Here is a 21,151-nt window from a genome sequence, read left to right as displayed (position 1 = left end):
TAGTGATGTGAAAAAAAGACCCTATATTATATTTACTAAAGCCCCTTCCAAAAAGGGAGACATGCATTGAATAAGTTAAATGAACACTATTTGGTTAAATTTGGCCCAAAACACAGGTTTGTAATAGTTTTTCTTAAGAAGCAGCTTTTTCAAAACTTAAGACCAAATAGAAATATTTCAATAACGTTTTAGAAAATTCCACTGGAGGTAGTTCTTATAAACAAAGAGCAGTGATTCTCAAACTTTTGTACTGGTGACCCCTGCCTCTGAGTGTGCCCCCCCCCTCCCCGTATAAATTAAAAACACTTTTAAATATATTTAACACCATTATAAATGCTGGAGGCAAAGCAGGGTTTGCGGTGGAGGCTGACAGCTTGTGACCCCCCACATAATAGCCTCAAGACCCCCTGAGGGGTCCCGACCCCCAGTTTGAGAACCCCTGACAAAGAGCCTCTGCAAAGTTTGTGGCCTAAACGCTGCGATGTTGTGCCAATGCATAAGAATCAGAAAATGAAGCTAGTAAAAAACAAAGTGAAACTGATCTACAGTCACTATCCAAGCTCAAAAAATAAACCTAAATTGTGCCAACTAGACTTTTAAAGGCCTTTCAATTTTCCTAATTTGATAATAGATGTTTAAAATTTTTTATATTGCTACATATTTAACCTGATAAGCAGTTATTAAGTAGTTATTTTTTTATTTGCATCTTATCAAGTGCATAGAATATGTCTAATTAGAATGTGTAGGCTGCTTTAAAGTACTAATACAGTAAATACCTTTTTAAGTAGAAGGCATCATATTAATCCTTTTTCTTTTAAATTAAGACTTAAGCTTTAGAGTTCAAGAACTGGAACATCTGCTACAAGATCAAGAAAAAGAAAAGAAATTCCATATGAACAAACTTCAAGAAATTCAACTCCAGCTGGAGAAAACAAAATTGGAATGCACAGAAAAAAGATTCTGTTTTGCACAAAATTAGAGATGAATTGAATAGAATGACAGCACAACATGATCAAGGTACTGCCCAGGTACTGTACCATGTTGCACCAGGCCTCTTCTGGCTGCTTTTATAATTATTGTTAGCAGTAGTGTGTGTCAAACAGTCAGTCATATTTACAAGATTCAAGATACTTGAATAATGTTTCTTAGAACATCCTGAGGATAATGAATTGAAAGTATGCATTATGTTGGACAACCTTAAGTTCTTAATTAGCTTGCCATTTTCTGCAAGGGTCCAAGCACTTCTTAGCAGGTACTTAGCATCTTGCAGACTCATGCCTTTGGGCATGATTCACTGAAGATCTGGAACATCTTCTCCAGTAGGGCCCTACCAAATTCACAGCCATGAAAAACGCATCACGGACCATGAAATCTGGTCATTTGTGTACTTTTACCCTATTCTATACAGATTCATGGGGGAGACCAGTGTTTCTCAAATTGAGGGTCCTTACTTCTGTGCTACCTTCAGAGCTGGGCAGCCAGAAAGCAGTGCCTGTTGGCCAGGCACCCAGTTCTGAAGGCAGTGCCCCACCTGCAACAGCGCAGAAGTAAGGGTGACAATACCATACCATGCCATCCTTACTTCTGTGCTGCTGCTGACAGTAGCTCTGCTTTCAGAGCTGGGCTCCCAGCGAGCAGCTACCACTCTCCGGCCTCCCAGCTTGAAGGCGGCGCCACCACCAGCAGCAGCACAGTGGTAAGGGTAGCAGCACCGCAAACGCCCCCTCCCACAATAATATTGTGACCCCCCCCCCACACACACACACAACAGCTTTTTGGATCAGGACCCCTACAATTGCAACACCATGACATTTCAGATTTAAATAGCTGAAATCATGAAATTTATGGTTTTAAAAATCCTATGACGGTAAAATTGACCAAAATGGACCGTAGTCCCTACCAATAATATTACATAGAGCAAGAATGACACCTGGTGGCCAATTGTGACCTTAAAGGGACACTGTCATATAGTTTAACATTTTCAGCCTAAACTACCATAAATTCAGGGGAAAGTTACTTGGATTCTAAACTATCGCAGGCTAAATACTTGGGTAAACTCGAGTTAAGAATGAGAGTGCCTTACAATAAATTTGTAGTAATTAAAACTAACAAGTATTAACTTTGAATTTCCTGTATTTTTAAGTTAAACGTAAATCGCAACATTTAAAAATTTGGAAATGTATCATTAAGGCTCTCAAACAACCTCAACTCTGCCTCATCAGTGACTCTAGCCTCTAATCTTTCTTCCTGGAAAATGTGTTGTTTTCAAGTCCTTCACATAAGAGTTTGCAAGATTAGGTCTCCATACTGAACTGGTGTTTTGATCAAGGGCTTTTTGTACTGGCTCTAGGACAATTTGTAAAAGCCAGTGTATTATCGGTTTAGTGAACAGACCACTGCTATCCCTTTGTAACTTTTTCCCCTTCGAGTGGTTATCCATATGCACAGTTTGCTGACGGTGTGCAATGTACCCCACTCACCCATGTTCAGAGTCTCATGCACCTTGAGCGGCCTCATGTCCTGCACCAAGGGCATAAAAGGGTGGAGCAGGCCAGCCGCCACTCAGTTCTTCTCATGCCTCCTGGCTTCGAGAAGAACATGGGCAGTGAGCAGTGCTAACAAAATAAGTGGCTCTTTTCAAATTTGTGCATAGTATAGATAGGGCTGGTTAGTTGTTGCCCATTGGCATTTTGGTTTTTTAACCAGAATAGCTATTTCTTTCTGGTGCCAGGATGGCTTCTTCTAAGTCCCCTGGATTTACATACTGCCCATCAAACAAGGGCACTATACCCTTTAATGTTTGGCATTTAAAATATTTATTTTGTCTGGGGGAATATCCCTGGAAAATGTGCTATTTGCAAGTCCTTCACTTGCAGGACCTGCAAATCTAGAGAAGCCCTGCTCCAGATGTACTTAATGGGTAAAGCAATGAGACTAGCTTCAGGCCCTGGGTCATATCATCATAGAATATCAGGGTTGGAAGGGACCTCAGGTGGTCATCTAGTCCAACTCCCTGCTCAAAGCCCAACTTATGCTATCTTATGTCCGGACAAAGCGTCTTTAGGACACATCCTGTGTTCCTACTGACAGTTGTCACAGACTTACATCTGAACTAGCAGATTCATCTGCCTATATTTTTCTCTGAACCACCCGCTTCTAAGGCTGCTGCTATGCTCTCTATGTTGAATGTCAGACGTACTTTGACATGTTAATTTGCAAAGGCTGAAATCTTTTAGATCTTCATCCAGTTAGGTGCATATATGACTGTGTGAGGGCCTGTTTAATAAGTGGTTAATATGGATTCTCCTGCTTCATTCAGCATTTATTCTACCAGAGCTTAGGCATCATGGCTGATATATTTCTGTTGTGGAAATATGTAAAGCAGCTAGGCTGTTTGGGGAGGCACAGTCTTTCCTACCCGGCCCTCCATACAGTTTTGCACCCCGATGTGGCCCAAAAAATTTGCCCACCCCTGCTTTAGGGGCAGAGGGACTTGCCTACTTTCAAATGTTAGGCTGTCTTTTATTTTGATCTTAACTCTGAATTACCTTGGTTTCTAATGCTTGATTTTGTTTGTTTTTAATAACTGCAGCATTATTATGAATGTAAAAAAACACTTACATGTACTGTCAACTTTACTCACAGATTTTAATGATTTGTTTGGTTTGGTTTCTGCCTGGGGATTTTCTTCATTATTTTTTTTAGACATTTTGAAATCTTTTCCATGCAAAGAAAGAAAGCTGGCAGAGAGCCCCCGGTGTTATGCAGAGAACAACGGGGGAGCTAAGTAACAGGAAACATTGTAGTGCTTAGAAGTACGATAGGGGTTAACCAGTCTGTATTCCTCAGGTTCTGTTGTTACCAGGAGCACTGCAGGTTCTGGTGGAGCTTCTGAACTTTGCAGGCACTCTGAGTTGACATTAGTGGAGAAACTCTGAGGGGCTACAGGAATTCCTGAGAACATGGGGAAGTTCAGCTGAATGTTTTGGCCTCTGCCAATTGCTGCAGCTCCACAATTTTCCTGTGCATTTGGTAGAACATTGTAGCTCATGCAAGTCATGGATTCCATGATTCTTCATATTTATCTTTCGCTTAACTCTTTTCCCATCCCCTTTGTGCCCCTCCATACACACTTAGATTAAAGAAGTTATGTTGCCATGGGGAAAGGGACCACCACATGTGTCTTCTGTAGATGTGATGGTTGTCACCTACCCTTTGCTGTCAGGGTTTTTATATATGCATGCAGATTCTGCTGCCTACTTAAGAATGTTAGAAAATTCTGCTGCTTCCTACATCCTATATACAGGATGCTGAAGATTATACCATCATATGAATGGGGGTTAAGAATTTCCCTCTGGAGAGGTACGGTAATGGCTGTTCTTTGCTACCTCTGTGAGGACCCCATTGAGAGAAGGTCTTGGCTGGGAGTAGGTTGAGGCCAGGGACATTGAGCCAATCCAGTGTTATTACCATGTTTGTATACAGATGTTCAAGTAATTTAACAATGAGAACTTTTGACCTGTGAATAGGCCCTCTCCACTTCAGTGACTGATAGCAAATTGCAGAGGAAAGATTGATTGGTTGCTACTTCTGATGTCACAATGATGCTACTTATGAATCACCTGAGTTACTGAGCAAATTGCAGAGGAAAGATTGATTGGTTGCTACTTCGGATGTCACAATGATGCTACTTATAAATCACCTGAGTTACTGGCATAACTCTGTCACCATAACCTCTAGGTGTGACTGTTAAGAGCTTTTCTTATTACAGTCTAGCTTCTTTAAATGAGTTGGAAATCTGACTGAATTACAAATTATATTATTAAATATGGAATATATGAAGAGTCTGGGGTGGGTTGCCACCGGAATATTCAAAACCCAGAAAAAGGTGAGAGAACAAGTGGTGAATTTTATTAATATTGTGATTTTTTTTTAAATTGTTTTCTTTGGCAAAGTAAGAAACTATTTGATGCAGAAACTTAATGTCGTCTAAAGTGTAACTCTGCTAAACTTGGAAAGTAGATACATTTATTATACTGTGAAACAGGGATTTTTAGTTCCACTTTAAATGCCAATGTCAACCTGTTGGGTGAGAACCAAATCCACTTCAATTTAGGCTGAAACAATTTATTTTAGCCTTTATTATATATGTTTTCAGAAAATGCTACTATCACCTATGAATTACATAAACATTCAAAAAAAGATAAGGCAAGAAAAGGAAATGCTCAAGTTATCTTTCTTGGGGACAGGGTGACTCTTTTCAAATCTCTGCTATGCTTGGCTATTTTTCCTCTGTATCTTCTCCACTATTATGTCAATCATCTATTTTTTTAATCCTCTGTTCTGTAACTTTGCGCAGACTCAGTATAGCAAGCTACCTCATCTGTGTCTTTATCCGTATATATTCCACTCTAACCCCCTAATTAAAAGATTCTCCTGCATAAATCACAATAACTAACCCAAATTAATACATTTTTTGCTTATTCTGCTAAAACTTACTTATATCTGTGTAGTTCCCAATGCATCTATTCCTTGCTGTCACGCTCACTGGCTCCATGCAGTTGTACTTACATTACAGCAATTTTTGTTCTTTTTACTCATCTGTTTTTGTGGTCTTGAGTTTTTACTTGTTAGCTGGTCGAATGGACGGGTGGAGGATGAGGGATTGTACCTGACTTACTGAAAGCTAACAGCTCTCTTCTCTATCCTGCTATCTGCTTGGTCAAAAACTTTATATATGAAACACACAAACCAGTTTTCTGATTTACAGACTGTTTCAGCAAAATCTGATGATCTAAAGCAGCAGAAATACATACAAAAAGCAAAAATTCCTTCCTATTTTCTTATAGTATTATATATAATAATTTCTCTAACATTACTTAGTACATATTTGACTAACACAATTCATTACACAGTTCTCCAACAAAGCTTAACTATGTATGTGCTTGCTCATGGTGGCTCCATAATGTACAGTAGAACTTCAGAGTTACGAACACCAGAGTTACAAACTGATCAGTCAACCACACAAATCTCATTTGGAACCAGAAGAACACAATTAGGCAGCAGCAGAGACACCCCCTTTCCCTCCCCCCCCCACAAGGCAAATACAGTACTGTACTGTGTTAAACTACTAAGAAATAAAGCAAAAGCAGCATTTTTTCTTCTGCATAGTTCCTCACTTCAATAAAGCATAAATTAAAATGAAATATATCTCCACATATGCCAGTAGCATTTTTCACATCCTTTTAAAATTATATTCAAGTAAATTGTTCATCTTTTGCTTTAAAAGCATCCAACCATGAAGATGATTTAAATCTTATCAGCAGTTCACTTTTTTATTACCTTTAAAAATAGTTACTTGTCTTAAAGAAAAGATTTCAGAAAATAAAAATGTGTTCTGTAGAGAGAAAAACAGTTATTCTGCTAGGACAGCTTTCTGGTAAATTGGTTGTAAGTCTCCCTAACATGCTGTGAATACAATGAAACTGTAAGAGGCAAAGGAGCAACGGTAGTATTGTGTTCTGAGAAAATGTATAGTAGTGTGCTTTGGGCAACTTTCAGACTTTTATCAGCAGATTGTTTTCACAATAGAAATTACACTGGGAATTTATTAAATGGGGTTTCAGTGTACTCTAGTTCTTTATAAACCACCAAAATTACAAGCAATATATTATTTTAATAAAATGACAGATAAACTGAAACACTTCTAATAGGAGAATTTCCTCTAAAAAGGACATTCTTAGCATATTGATTTTCAGTTTAAAATTTCAGTCTAACCTACTTTAAACAATGAAAATTGTTCTGTTCTTGCTGTTCAAAATAGTTCACTAATTTTTTTCAGTTGAATCAATGTGCTGATTCACTGTAAATTGAAAGTTGCATTGAATTTATCTCCTGTGCCTAAACACTTCTAGTTTTTGCTGCTCATTTATTGAAACTTAGCACACACTTGTACTATAGCCAAGTGTAATCTGTTATCAGTTTGGGATGGGATACCTGTGTGGGTGTTCACTAGGTCATGGAAGACTGTAAGCAGTTTGGGGGCAGAGACCATGACTTCCTTGTATGTATGTGGTTTTTTTTTTTTTCTTTTTTAACAGTGCCTACTAAAGTGGGGTTTCAATCCTGATTGCGGGGGCGGGATTGCTATTGTAGTACAAATAATAAATATTCCCCTTGCATCACTGTGATTTATGATTAAACTTTTTATAGACTGAAATGATGGAGGAAAACATGAAAAGATTACTGAAATGGCAAAGCGAAGTTGAAATTAATCGTCGCTCCTTAGAAGAGAAAAGAAAAGAACGGGAAAAGGTAAGACAAGACCCATTTTTTCACAAGTTTAAAGTTGCCTCCAGACTGCTGTTACCAGAGTGAACAAGTTGTTCATTGAGTATTTGTCCATGTAGATCCCACTCTAGGTGCATATGTGCCTCAGGCACGCAAGATTGGATTCTTCTTCTTTGAGTGCTTGCTCATGTCGATTCCATATTTGATGTGTGCGCACCCCCTAGGGCCGGCTTTGGCAACCTCTGGAGCCCTGTGCTTATGCGCTGGTACATTGGGCCCTGCTGGCCCCATGCCCTCTCAGTTCCTTCTTTCCACCAGTGACGGTTGTTGGAACGCTTCTTGTTTTCACAAGTCCGATAGTGGTTTCTCTAACTTTGGACTCTGAGTTTTTCTTGTATATCGTTACTGTAGTGTTAGTAGTTAGTATTTAGGAGCGGAGTCCCATTAGGGACATAGCCTCAAGGACGGGGTATGCCCCGGTCCCTGGGGTTTAAGCCATGGGCTGTGTGCAGCAAACCTATGTCTATTAGTGACCTGAACACGAGCTGCCTTAAGTGCCTCAGAGAGGCGCATATTAAAGAGAAGTGTAGGATCTGCAAAAACTTCAGACCTCGCACTCTTAAAGACAGGGATATCTGATTAAAAGCCATGTTGATGGAGGCTGCCCTGTGCCCTGCGTTGGAACCATGCCGCTCCAACTCTGCATCGAGCACCTCGGCATCATCAGCACTGGTCTTATGGGCCAGAGCCCTCAGCAGGCCCACCATCGGGTCCCTGGCCATCCACCCAATGGCCACCCCAGTGTTGTATTGGACCCTTTGGGGGTTCCCTCCCATGCCGTGCTCATATTCTCTCCAGGCACCCTTGGTAGTTTCTGAGGGCCAGGCCTTGGCTATGCCGAGGATGAACCAGCTGCAACACTCATGGCTGCCTCGTTCCCTGACGAGGCGGTGGCTGGACCTGCCAACCTTTTGCTACCCGACGATTTCCGTGCCCACCAGGAGCTGCTTGAAAGAGTGGCCTCCAACTTGGGGCTGGAGATTGTGGTGCTCAAGTGTAGTTGGCTACAGCAACTACACTTCCCCAAGTGAGGGACCTTCCTGGGACCAAAGTATTGTATTCCTGGACCTAATGATCTCCCCCCTGTCCTTGTTAGAGCCTTTATCACCTCTCTATCAAGACAGGATTTTTGGTGGCTGTTATCTCCGCTCAAAGGATAAGCTAGATTTAGGCGTTAATGGCAGGACCTCTTTTACTATATTTCACAAAGACAAGATGACTGTTCTTTGATCTTGCCCTAGGTTCTTATTCAGAGTGGTCTCAGGCTTTTGTTTGCATCAGTGCATACACCCTCAGTGTTCCCCCCCAAACCTCATTTGACTCCTGGAGAGGCAAAACTTCATATGAGTGGTGTCTTTAGGGCACTTTTCTACCACCTCCATAGAACAAAGCCTTTCCATAACTGGCCTAGAACTTTTTTTGTAATATTTGGGATAGGTCTAGAGGGCTCATTATTTCAACCCAGAGACTTTTGAAATGGATATTTGACTGCATAAAGATCTTCTGTGAACTAAATAAATTAGATCCACCTTCTCATATTAAAGCAAACTATACTAGGCCCCAAGTGACATGGGCATGCTTGAGGAAGGTTCCTATGTCAGAAATTTGCTAGGGAGCCAGTTGGAGCTCATTGCATACTTTTATTCAGCACTACTCCCTAGTTGCAACTACTAGATCTGATGCCCAGTTTGTTAGGGCAGTCCTGCAGTCTTTATGTAAATTAGACTCTTGACATCCCCCTCCATAGGGAGATAACTGCTAGTCACCTAAAGTGAGATCCATGTTAACAGATACTGGGAGACAAAACTCCAATTACTTACCTTACAGTAATTATGGTTCTTCTGGCTGTTCTGCCCACATGGACCCCATGACCAGTCCTCTTCCTCTACTATTGTGAAATCCATTAGTTTTGGGATTCTGTATTGGCAAAGAAACTGAGAAGTGGCTGGGCCTGCTTTGCCCGCAGGTGTTATGTGTGTGTGAGGGGGGTGCATGTGTGTGTGCGTGCATATTAAGATACCTGCTGATGCTACACTGTGCACTGTCAACCCAAAAGAACTCAATCTCATGCACATGGGGCACATGCACACCTAGAGCAGGATCCATGTAGCCAAAACATCTCAAAAGAAACCAGTTAGTGTAAGGAAAATAACTTGTTTGTAACATGATATTCTGATTTTGCTACTAAGGGGCAAATTTTAGTAGCTCGTATTCAAATTGAGGGTAAGTTAGTGGGAAAATATTTTCAGTATCTCCACTCTGACCTTCCCGCTTTCATTTTTTTCTCCTTTGTCACACTCTCCCTTGCTACTTTTATTTGGATTTTTTCTTTTCTTTTAGTTTGGCAGCTGGATGGATCTGCATTTGTTAGTGAAACAATTTATTGGCCTACCACGAATTAAATTGACTAAAGCCATGTTCCCTACCTGTTGATAATAGTAGTCTGGTGGTTATAACTTGGTAAGAGGAAGTGAATCCGTATTCCTTCAAGGTAGGCTGGGCAGGCAGGCTACCAATTTGTTCCCCCCCAAATTATTGTTAGATGATAAAAAAAAATCAGAAAAAAAGTGTGAACATTTTGCTAGTAATTGGCCCACTTATTCCTGAGTGTGACCCTCCCCACCTGCATTCTTCTGCTCCTGGCAGGCCAGCCCAGGGTAGGAGTGGGCCTTTGGAAAGGGTATGAGGGCAGAGAGGCTGGGGGTAAGTGGGGGAGACATAAAGATTTGGGGAAATGGATCACTGGGATCCAAAAGGGTTGGGGACTTCATAGGATGGGTCTCTGGCTGGCAATGAGAGTGGGAACAGGCTGTGGGGGTACTTGAGGACATGGGATGGAGCAGGTGTCTTGCTGGAGGATAGGAGGGTGCTTAGGAGAAAGCAGAGGGGAAGCACTAGCACTTCACTACCTTCTCCATCTGACAAACCTGCTGTGATTTGTTAGAGGGGAGTCCTGCAACTGCTGCCAAGAGAAGTTTGGCAGAGAGGTTTGTTGCCAGGAGACGCCACTAGTGCTTTCCCTTCCCTATCTTCCTCCACTTTCTGCTCCCCCACTTAGCTCTCTCTTTTCCTTACCAACCTCAACACCCTCTACGAAAAGTCCTGTGCCCCTCATAGCCCTATTCCCCCACATAAATCCCCTCTCAAATTCATGTAGAGCCCCAACCATAAGGACCGTGGGGCTGGGAAGAAGCCTCAAAAACTAATTATACCTGGATGGATATCTACTTTGCATCTCCTAAAGATTGCAGGAGATGGGCTAGATTCCTAAGGATCTTAGGAGGTGTGCATTAGTGAAGTTCTGCTCCCCCAGAACTGAGGCGGGAGGAGTGAATGCCCCTCTACCAAGCTTCTGTTGCTACTCAGTCTTATGGTAAGTCAAAATGAAAAAAACTAAGGCAGTTTCCTCACAAAAAACATTTTTACAGCAGTAAGTTAAACATGTAATCATAGCAAAGAAGGGAATTTTTTCCCCCAAAGGATCATGATTATTGGGGATTAGTCTGGTTGCTTAGTTGTAATGCTCAATGTTGTTATGGAGATCTACTTTTGAATTGATATATAAGCTTCATTCCATTATTTGCTAGTATTTTTTTGATCCACCTGTATTGGTGTAACAGATTCAGTAGGCTACTCTGATTGGCCAAACTGAGTCATGGCCATTAGTGGCCATAACAGAATTTATGCTTTACTTAAAAATGGTTTTTAAACTCTTTTTGCTTCTGTAAGAGAGGGCTTTAGTGTAATTAGTAACTATTTACAGAGACTATTTACAGTCCCTCCCCCATGTTTTCCAGTGTTAATAGTTATAGTAACTTGACTAGAAACATGTAACAGGAGTGTGTTTCTCTCCCCTCCTCCCTCCCCCTCCCCCATCTTCTACATTTCTAGGAAGTATTACGTCAGCTCCGTGCCTTAGAGACAGTGGCTCAGCAGGCCAAGGAGATCATACTGAACCAGGACTTGCAGCAAGCCAAGCATGAGTACCGTGGTCTACGGGCAGAATTTGACAACGTAGGATTTTTAATATCTGAACTATTCAAATGGAAGTGGTGATGCTGAGTTTTTCTTTTATGTAAAATTTTAACTGTCCTCTTTTTTGTGTTTAAAGCTCTAGACATGACTAATATTTAAGTGCAACTAAATACATCCCAGGTCAGAGCAAGCTGCGATATGTTCCTGTCACAGGGTGAGCTGGTCCATTAAAAGACTGGGGCACAGCTGCACTTTTTCTCAGGTTTAGCCCATCTCCCTGTATGATGGGAATGAATACAAGGGTCATGTGACAGAAGCATGCATCTAAACCAGGCCTGCTGGTTTAGATGCATGGCAGCCTGTAGTCATTCAAGAGAGAGACCCCTCCCCCCCACTCCCCAAAAGTTCAGAGAGACACTCTCTCTCTCCTTAGTTCCCAGGCAGAGAGCCTGTGAAGAGGACAGGTGACAATTTTCCAGAACTCTAAGGCAGAAGACTTTTGGGGGAAGAGATTTACAAGGAACTGGAAACTGTGCAGGGATAAGCCTCCATTGATGGACCTGCAGGATGCAGAAATCCCAGCTAGGAGAGGGGCTGGACTGCAGGGATGGGCATGTTCTGATAAAGACCTGGAAAAACTTGAGGCCTTAGAAATGGAAAGGAATAATTGAGGCTGGTAAGGGTATGTTTGAGTGTTGTGTTATGATAATAAACCAAACTGGAAGAGAGCACTACTGTAAAATCGCCACATATGATAGCTGGTTTGATGCAAGATTGAAGGTAAACTGAGGTAGCAGATGGGCCCAAAGGCAGTTTGGGGATAATGCCCTGGAACCGTTCCCTTTAGCCTTGTTCGGATTTGAGCACTGATTCTTTTCTACCCACACTCTCTAATAGAAAACTGCTTTTTTATTTTTGATACACATGGTCTACACTGACTTAATACAGAGGTTCTAAATTTGTCCACGATAGCTGTCCGGCATAGCTATGTGTCATCCTAGCTGTGTGAGCACATTAATCAAACATTTTCTACAGAGGAGAAAATACTAACCACTACACATACTCTTCTTTCCATGTTTACTCTTGAAACACTCGATTCATACTGAAACTTGGACGTCTAAAGGTTTTTATCCAGAAAAGCGTACTCCTTTCTAGAATGGAACTAAATTATTTCATTCTCATTTTTTTCTCTCTTGATGTTGGTAATAAATTTACTTCCTTTTTAATTTGGAGTACTATAGAGCTCTTATGACAGATATAAAACAGATTAAAAAGGTTGAAAACCAGTTAGAATTTGGTGGTGTTACAGTTATGGTCTTGTTAACTTCCTGGTTTAGATAGTGATATAAAGTCAGGTGATATATTTAAGATTGAGCATAGCACTACACTAATTTCCCTTACCCCCGAAGAATGTAGTTCTGGAGACAGAGGTGCAAGCTGAATGTCTTTGTTGGTCCATAAATACGGGGAATTAAGGTGTACCAATACTGGTTTTTAAGAACATGTAACCTATTCCTTGAATATATAGTAAGTGGAAAAGGTAGAGTAATTTGTCAATCTCTTGATATTTGGATTGTACAGAATTGAGTCTAGTTTGGTATTGATCCTTTCTGTTTGTTGGCTGTTCAATGGCATATTTGGTGATAGCTGATCATCAGTCCAACAGCTAAATGTTACCTCTCAAATGAGCAGTTGAGGACTGAGTGGGAATGGGGAAGCATCTTCTAAACCTAATAGGTGCTTGCTTTGACAAAATATGTTACGTTAAAAAAAATTGAGAGCAAGTGTTAAATCTGCTGCCCTTATGATTGAACTTAAAAGAAAGCTCTGGTTAGGATTCCCAATGATTAACAGACTGTACTATAAATATTGCTTAAATTATGAATATATTTATACATTACAACTATATACTTGAAAATGTGCCTGAAAATATTTTTCATAACCTTGCCCAGTCTTGAGTTAAAGATTTGTGTTACCTTAACATGTACTGTTTTTGGTATGATACAGAATCTAGAACCCGGGACTGGACAGTGAAAGGAGGATGGATTTTTCAGATATCTGGGCTATTTTTAATTGTCCTTTTTTAAAGCCATCATGCTGAGTTTCAAGGATTAGGGCCAAATTCTGCTCTTAGTTATACAACGCAGAAGTCAACAGTTACTCCAAAGTTCTCTTTCTGTAAGAGGAAGCAGAACATAGCTTATTCTTTTTGCTTTGTTTTATAACATATCTTTGGAGCTCATCATTTAAAGGGACATCAGGAATTTTTAATTTTTTCAAATAGATTAAATATGACTACAAATAAAATGTGATGTGTTTTCCTCATAGGCAATAGCCGAGAAACACCATCTGGAAAACAACTCCAATGAGCTGACACAGAAGATGTGCAGAGCAGCACGGGCTTTACTGGCAAGCCAGTCAAAGGAAAATGAGCTGAGGAGAAACTTTGAGGTAAAGAAATCAGAGGGGCAACTGGAATAATTAATAAATTAAACTGGAAATCAGTAAGAACTGGTGCCATTTAGGCCTTACTGACTCACAGGGGAACTCTGCAAGCTGTGTGTTGGAGAATAGTGTATTTCCACCAGAAGTTGTGTTTCGATACTGTCTTAATCTGGCTGTCCTTTTTTGGACCATCTTAAGACTGTGACAATGTTCCTCCTCTGCCTTGGTGGGCCCTGCGCTTATTGGCGGATTTGCTCACCTCAGAGATTCACGGCAGCCCTCAGTTTGGACACCTTTGTGGCTCAAACCTGCCGTTCATTCAACTAACCTCATCACTGGCCAGCATGGGGAAAAGGAAGGAGAACAATCCCCGCAGTCTCTGCTGACCCACCTTGGGTCAGGGGGACAGGCCAGGGACCTTCCCCTCTGGTGGGACTCACAGTCCAAGTCAACTCCTCTTAGGGTGACCAGATGTCCCGATTTTATAGGGACAGTCCCGATTTTTGGGTCTTTTTCTTATATAGGCTCCTATTACTCCCCACCCCCTGTCCCGATTTTTCACACTTGCTGTCTGGTCACCCTGACTCCTCTTATATCCAATAGGGGGGAGGGGGAAGGGGGGAACCTGGGCCTGCCCTCTACTCTGGGTTTCAGCCCAGGGCCCTGTGGATCGCAGCTGTCTACAGTGTTTCATGTAACACCTGTGTGACAGCTACAACTCCCTGGGCTACTTCTCCATAGCCTCCTCCCAACACCTTCTTTATCCTCACTACAGGACCTTCCTCCTGATGCCAGATAGCATTTGTACTCCTCAGTCTTCCAGCGGCACGCCCTCTCACTCTCAGCTCCTTGCGCACCCTTCACTGACTGAAGTGAGGTCCTTTTTAAACCAGGTGCCCTGATTAGCCTGCCTATCTTAATTGATTCTAGCAGCTTCTTAATTGGCTCCAGGTGTCCTAATTAGCCTGCCTGCCTTAATTGGTTCCAGAAAATTCCTGATTTTTCTGGAACTGCCCCTGTTATCTTACCCAGGGAAAAGGGACCTGCTTAATCTGGGGCTAATATATCTGCCTTCTCTCACTCTCCTGTAGCGGGCCCCTGCCCTGTGGACCCAACCGGCCTCCCCACCCTTTCACCGTAAGCCGGCTACACGACTTGAAGCCGGTTCGTTTCCAGACTGCGCCAAGGAAACATCTATACACGCTCGTGCTCCACACCCTGCACTTCCTCACTCTCGCGTCACACCCCGACACAAAGTGGCGGGACCTCCTGCCACTTCTAGAGGGCGAGGAGCCCCGGTGGGCCAGCCTATACTCCACCCTGCTCCCAAGGCCTGCCGGGGATGTCAGTTGGCAGCTCCTTCATGGGGCCGTGAGCACGGGCATGTACTTGGCGCGGTTCACCCCTGTCCCGGGACACCTGCCTCTTCTGCGGCGTGAGGGAGACCCTGGCGCACGTTTACCTGGAGTACGCCAGGCTGCAGCCCCTATTCCGGGTCTTCACAGATATCCTGTTGCGTTTCTGGCTGCACTTTTCCCCTCACCTCCTTATTTATGCACTCTCTATCCGTGGCCCCACAAAGTCATGGGACCTCCTGGTCAACCTCCTCCTGGCCCTGGCTAAAATGGCCATCTATAAAACCAGGGAGAGGAGGTTGGCCAATGGAGTCTCCTGTGACTGTGGGGCCTCTTTCTGATCCTCCGTCCATTCATGCATCCGGGCAGAGTTCCTCTGGGCGGCATCCACTGACTCCCTTGACGCCTTCGAGGAGCAGTGGGCGCTGTCCGGGGTTCTCTGCTCAGTGTCCCATTCAGGTTCCCTTCGGACCCTTTGACCGCACTCCTGTCCCTGTTATTTCATTAGTTGTCCCCCAAAATCACTTGGTTTCCAGGTCTTGTGGATCCCCCGCTAAGGCTGGGGGGATCTTTTAGCAGTGGGCGGGCTTTGGCCGGCTTTGGCCCGCCCACTTCCTGGATCCCAATAGGATCACTCTCCTGTAGCCCTCTGGCCCGACCCTGTCACAAGACCTATAGATGTGATACAAAATAAGGCCCTGATCTTGTAGTTTTTGCAATTGATTTCATGTGGACTGACCCCAGGCACAAAATTGGTTGTATGGTCAGGGTTTAAAAAAATTATTTTGCACCAGCATACTACAGATAGGGTTACAGTTCATATGGAATTATTTGTCTAATCTAATTATGTCGTATGGTTCAAAAGACTCTTTGTTTAGTCCTAAAAATAAAATATATTAAATATCTGTTTGAGTTCATTTGGAAATTCTAGAATCATTAGCTGCTTCCTAAGTATAAGTGTGTTTTGCCTAATTCCAAGATTTCGTGGAGGAATGGGTACTTTTTTGGTCACACAATCAATTTAAAGCAAGAGAAAATCCCAAAAATGATTTGTACATTTTTACTTTTTCAAGCACTATAGACTAGCATTATCATCAAAATTCTAACTATGAAGCCAGATCCTGACCTGGAATATATCAGCATAGCTCCATTGAAATCAATAAAGTTATTCCAATTTACACTAAAAGGATTTGGCTGTAAATTTTGATTTAAAAAAAACCTTGATTGTAGATTAAAAGATTTTCCTTTTAATTTGGAATTAGAAGGAAAATGAAAGGGAAGAGAAGTCAGAATAGTCATAGAAGCAAGATCAGAGTTTTTTTTTTTAAGTTCTTATATTGTGCCAATTGCTGTTGTATCGGAATGCTTTCCAGAGTTAAGAATAATTAAGGTGACTAGCATCTGTTATTTGAGGTTTCTATTTCTCCCATATCCCCCAGAGCAGTGGTTTTCAACCTCTGGTCCACAGACCCCTGGGAGTTTGCAGACTGTCTAAGGGGTCCTCGAAAGGTTGTCGTTACAACGGAACAGTGGTTTTCAACCCGTGGTCTGTGGGGATCCACAGACTATGTCTAAGATTTCCAAAGAGGTCTGCGCCTCCATTTGAAATTTTCTAGGGTCCGCAAATGGAAAAGAGGTTGAAAGCCATTGTCCCAGAGGGTAAAGGGTGTGTGTGGGGGGTGGGGTGGCGGGAGTATAAATATGAAAAATGGTGATGTTAGTTGTCATTCTAAGTTTTTGCAGGAGTGAATTTCATAGTATTGGGCCAGCTCCTGAAAAAGCCCTGTCTCCTGCATATGCTAGTTTTACTTCTGATGTGTAGACAGTTGTTAGACTCATAGACTCATAGACTTTAAGGTCAGAAGGGACCAATATGGTCATCTAGTCTGACCTCCCGCATGATGCAGGCCACAAAAGCTGACCCACCCACAACAGAATCTTCCAGCCTGCGACCCCTGCCCTATGCTGCGGAGGAAGGCGAAAAACCTCCAGGGCCTCTGCCAATTTACCCTGGAGGAAAATTCCTTCCCGACCCCAAATATGGCGATCAGCAGTACCCCGAGGATACAGGCAAGATTCTACAGCCGGACCCTCATTTTACCCGCGATGGCACGTTAATGCCTAATTGACTAAAATCACGTTATCCCTTCAAACCATTCCCTCCATAAACTTATCAAGCCTGATCTTGAAGCCAGAAAGGTCTTTCGCCCCCACCGTTTCCCTCGGAAGGCTGTTCCAAAATTTCACCCCTCTGACGGTTCCTGAGGAACACAGCTACTGAAGTCGGAGAGAGTAAGATGGTATTTTGGGCCCATGGTCTTTATAACTTCGAAAATAAAGACTGAGATTTGATTGAGTGTTCTGTTGGGGAATCAGCGGAGTGAGTGAAACATAGGACTGATGTACTCAAGTGAACCTGTATTACCGAGGGGGTGTGCTGCTGTGTTCTGTAACTGTTGCAGATTTTTCAGGGCAGATGCATTTGAGTCTAAATACATTGGATTTTGATTATTCAAGCAAGAGTTAATGATGGCCTATGTGATTGAGGCCAAATTGTAATTGCAAAGGATGGGATGGGATGTACGTTAAGGTGGGAGAATGCATGTCTTGTAAATGGTTTTGTGAAAGTCCAGCATCAGAGCATGGGATTTTTTTGCAGCTATGTTAGGTTGTTGGTTCCAGATTTTTGTTGAATGCTTCTTAATCAGAGCCACTTGTGCTGAGTCACAGCAAGAGGGGCGGGCCTTTCAGCCATTTAAACCCCTTGAATTTCATTGGTATTTTGAACACAGGAAGCTCAGAATTCATGCAGCTTTGAGACATTTGTCATACATCAGCACTGTCTAAAAAATTTGTCTCTTGACAACTGTGTATTTTAGAATGATTGATGATAGAGTGTGTGTGTGTGTGTGTGTGTGTGTGTGTGTGTGTGTGTGTGTGTGTTTCGGTATAACAGTTGGATATTTTGGACTAGGAGGTTGTGAAACAAAAGGAAAATAACTAGAAGCAGCAACGGTTTTATTCATGTTCTTTGGGTGACTTGTTTAAATAGCTGAAAATACAGACGTGCTGTGCCAGCAAGGATTTAAGTTGTTTTCCATCCAGACCCTCCCTTTTCTTGAATTTGGCTTCTGTGCACTGGTGCCAATCTGCTAGTAGTAAGTAGATGAATAAATGATGGCTTGCTTCCAAGAGAGTCCCACCAGTGCCATGCCATCTGTTACCCAGCAATGCAGGAGTTTGGGTGGAAGGAGTTAGTTTCTTAGAAATAACTTTTATTTTAAGTTCCCAGGTAGGACATAGTTGTATGGGGTATTTTAACTTTTCTTAACTTATTTGGAAAAAAGATGCTTAGAAAATTTTCTATCCCGAACCCCCAGGTATTACTGAGTAATAATACTTTGCATCTAATGCTATCTTGCTAACAAGAGCAACTTCATATATTTGAATCATCCACACAGAGATGGGTGGTCTGAGAACAGGAGCTGGAACTGGAAACTTCTCCTGTGTTCTGATCCTGGCAGTGAAATTGACTCCCCTCTGTGGCTTTGGGCAAGTCACTTAACTTCACTGACTCCGTTTTTGTGGGCTGGATTCCATCCTGTGTCAAGATCTGCTATGGGCAGGCAACAGAGAACTGGTTGCAGCTCCCTGGTTCCATATCCTGAGCCAGCTAAGTACTGCTGTGATCTGTGCCAGCTGGGAGATGTCCCAAAAGGATTGTCTGCCCTCTGAGGATTGCCAAGAGTGCAGTTTGTGTTCCTAAGTCATGTAAGTGCTTAGAAACCAAGGCCCAACTTTCCAGAGTCTTCATGGGACTCAGAGGGGTAGTATGCCACATCACACTACTCTCAGTTTATTGACTTAATTGACTGTTTTGTAACTAATGTTTTGTTGTAGGAAATGAAGAAGGAAAAAAACCACCTGTGCCGCCAGTCTGATGAAAAATCAGAAAAAATCCATCAGCTGGAAGAAGCACTAAAAATAACCCAACACCTTCTGAAGGAGACCCAGAAGAATTCTGAAGAGATGAAAAGTGAGTGACACATTTCTACCTATTTAAATCCCGTTACAAAGTATTACTTCAGTGTGGGGGATCTGTAAACTTTATTATAAATGGTGATTTGAAGCATCCCCAAGAAATAAAAAGTTCCCACTGTGTGATATAGTTAAATTAACTTTCAGCTAATACACGCAATTCTCTTTCCAAACTGAGATGGAACTTCTTTATACAAATATACTAACTCATAAAATTATATGGTTTTAAAGCGATTTAAAATGAGGAATAAATACGTCCCAAACAAAACTATATGGTCAGCAAATTAAATACTACAATGTGCTCCTGTGTTTTAAAATCCCAAGCAAACCAATATACCTCAAACTATTATCCTTTAGCTTGTATATGGACTCCATCAAGCTAAAACGTGATGAAATGTTACCCGCCGAGCCCTAATTTGACTTTTCCCTACATTTGTCTATCTGGTTGGGAAAATGCATTTTGAAGACTGAGGTTTAAGAGAACAGGTCATTCTGCTAAATAGCCACTGTAAAGAAGGAGACTGCTCCCACTTATCGCTGTAGAAGTCTAACCTCACTTAATGAGATTTCAAAATTAAATTTATGGACCTAGTCCTGCTCCCATTTTAATCAGTATTTCTGCACTCTCCAATCCACGAGGCCATCCAAATAACTGCTTTGCGTTTTGATCTTATTCTTGGCAAGTGGCAGCACTTTCGGCTAGCTAATAAAATGTAATGCCTTCGAAGTCCATTTTCTTGCTTTCGCTATCTTTTATCTGTGGTTCTTAAGGTGTCAAATGGGAGCATTATCTCAGTTTTCTGGAGGGACTAATTATGAACAAAAAAATAAGTCAGAAGATGTTTGTGCTGTAGCTCTTCACTGCAACCAACAATAACTTGTCCTAATTGAAACATAACTGAATGTGGGTGCCCAGAGTCCTAGGCTGTCACCCTTAACCCCCGGACGGTTCTTCCTCTCTAAGAAGTCTCTGATTATCCTCTCTAGTTATACCTTTTCCCCCTTGTAACGGTGTGGGACTCACCCCTGCGGCGCCTCCTTCTGGTCATCCAGGGACTTAGCTCATTTCTAGCCAGAGCACCCTCTGATGGTCACCATCCTGCTCGACATTAGCCCCCGTGTCCCTCCCGGACCCTGGTGTCCTCCCCTGTCAGGGTCCTGCCCCCAGCAGTAACCCACTATCTGGGGATTCCCACCCAGGGGAATCCCCACCCCCTATCCTCCACCTTGCCTCAGTGGCTACTGCCAGTCACCATCTAGCCCTGTTTCACTGGGGCCGACTGCAGTCTGTAATGGCCACTCATCATTGGCAGGGGACTTTGGACCTGCTGCCTTTCCCTACAACTCAGTACCTCTCTGGGCCTTGGACAAGGCCCTGCAGCCTGGGGAGTTGCCAGCCTGGAGCTCCCCAGCTCCTCTGGCCTTTCCCTAGCCCTGCTTCACTCCAGTACCCTTAGATCCCCAGCAGCTAGGTCCCTCTCCCTTCAGAGCTAGAGGAAGATTGACTGAGTGTTTGGCTCACAGCCCTTTTATAAGGGCCAGCTGTGGCCTGATGGGGGCGTGGCCCAGCTGTAGTTGCCTCCCCAATCAACCCAGGCTTGCTGCTTTCCCCAGCCACAGCCCTCTGCAGGGTTGTTCCAACCCCTTCAGGGCTAGAGCGGGCAACCGCCCCGCTACACTCCCCTTTGAATCACCACCCTAAATAATCCTTCTCCATCCTATGTGTTGACATATTTCAAATAACTGTTGATTGCGATCATTTCCCTTCCCCTCTCTGTGCCCCTCTTTCTCACCAAGTTCTGGGTCTTGGAGACATTGAATTTTCCTTGTCCTGTAGGAAGGGAATGCGTAGTCTTGTTTTATATGGTAAGTTGGTGTTATTCAATAGAATTCTCTTTGCAATACGGGAAATCTCTTGTATTGTCTGTGTCTCTTAATTTTACTCCATACATCAGTCCATCAAACACCTTGATCATTTTTATATATTC

The 21,151-nt window shown here is 42.6% G+C and overlaps 1 protein-coding gene and 1 long non-coding RNA gene across 3 annotated transcripts in view; both read left to right on the top strand.

The window, feature by feature from the left end:
• The first annotated feature begins 842 nt into the window (after window positions 1-842).
• Window positions 843-11,328, top strand: LOC135875502 (uncharacterized). Its single transcript, XR_010561278.1, has 3 exons — window positions 843-1,028; window positions 7,213-7,314; window positions 11,242-11,328. It is a non-coding gene; the product is annotated as an uncharacterized LOC135875502 (long non-coding RNA).
• A 2,366-nt stretch (window positions 11,329-13,694) lies between these two features.
• LOC135876881 (centromere protein F-like) overlaps window positions 13,695-21,151 on the top strand; it is a 91,542-nt gene continuing 84,085 nt past the window's right edge. The window contains exons 1-2 of one of the 2 annotated variants that reach the window (XM_065402247.1): window positions 13,695-13,776; window positions 19,026-19,161. In XM_065402247.1, the coding sequence (XP_065258319.1) occupies window positions 13,708-13,776; window positions 19,026-19,161 (205 nt within the window). In that variant the 5' untranslated portion in view covers window positions 13,695-13,707. The remainder of the gene's footprint in view (window positions 13,777-19,025; window positions 19,162-21,151) is intronic. The other variant, XR_010561321.1, reaches the window with a different exon arrangement.

Source organism: Emys orbicularis, chromosome 3 (genome assembly GCF_028017835.1).
Source record: "Emys orbicularis isolate rEmyOrb1 chromosome 3, rEmyOrb1.hap1, whole genome shotgun sequence".
NCBI classification, from domain to species: domain Eukaryota; kingdom Metazoa; phylum Chordata; order Testudines; family Emydidae; genus Emys; species Emys orbicularis.
The sequence above is the reverse complement of the archived record's forward strand: the minus strand, read 5'-3'. Positions and strand labels throughout refer to the sequence as shown.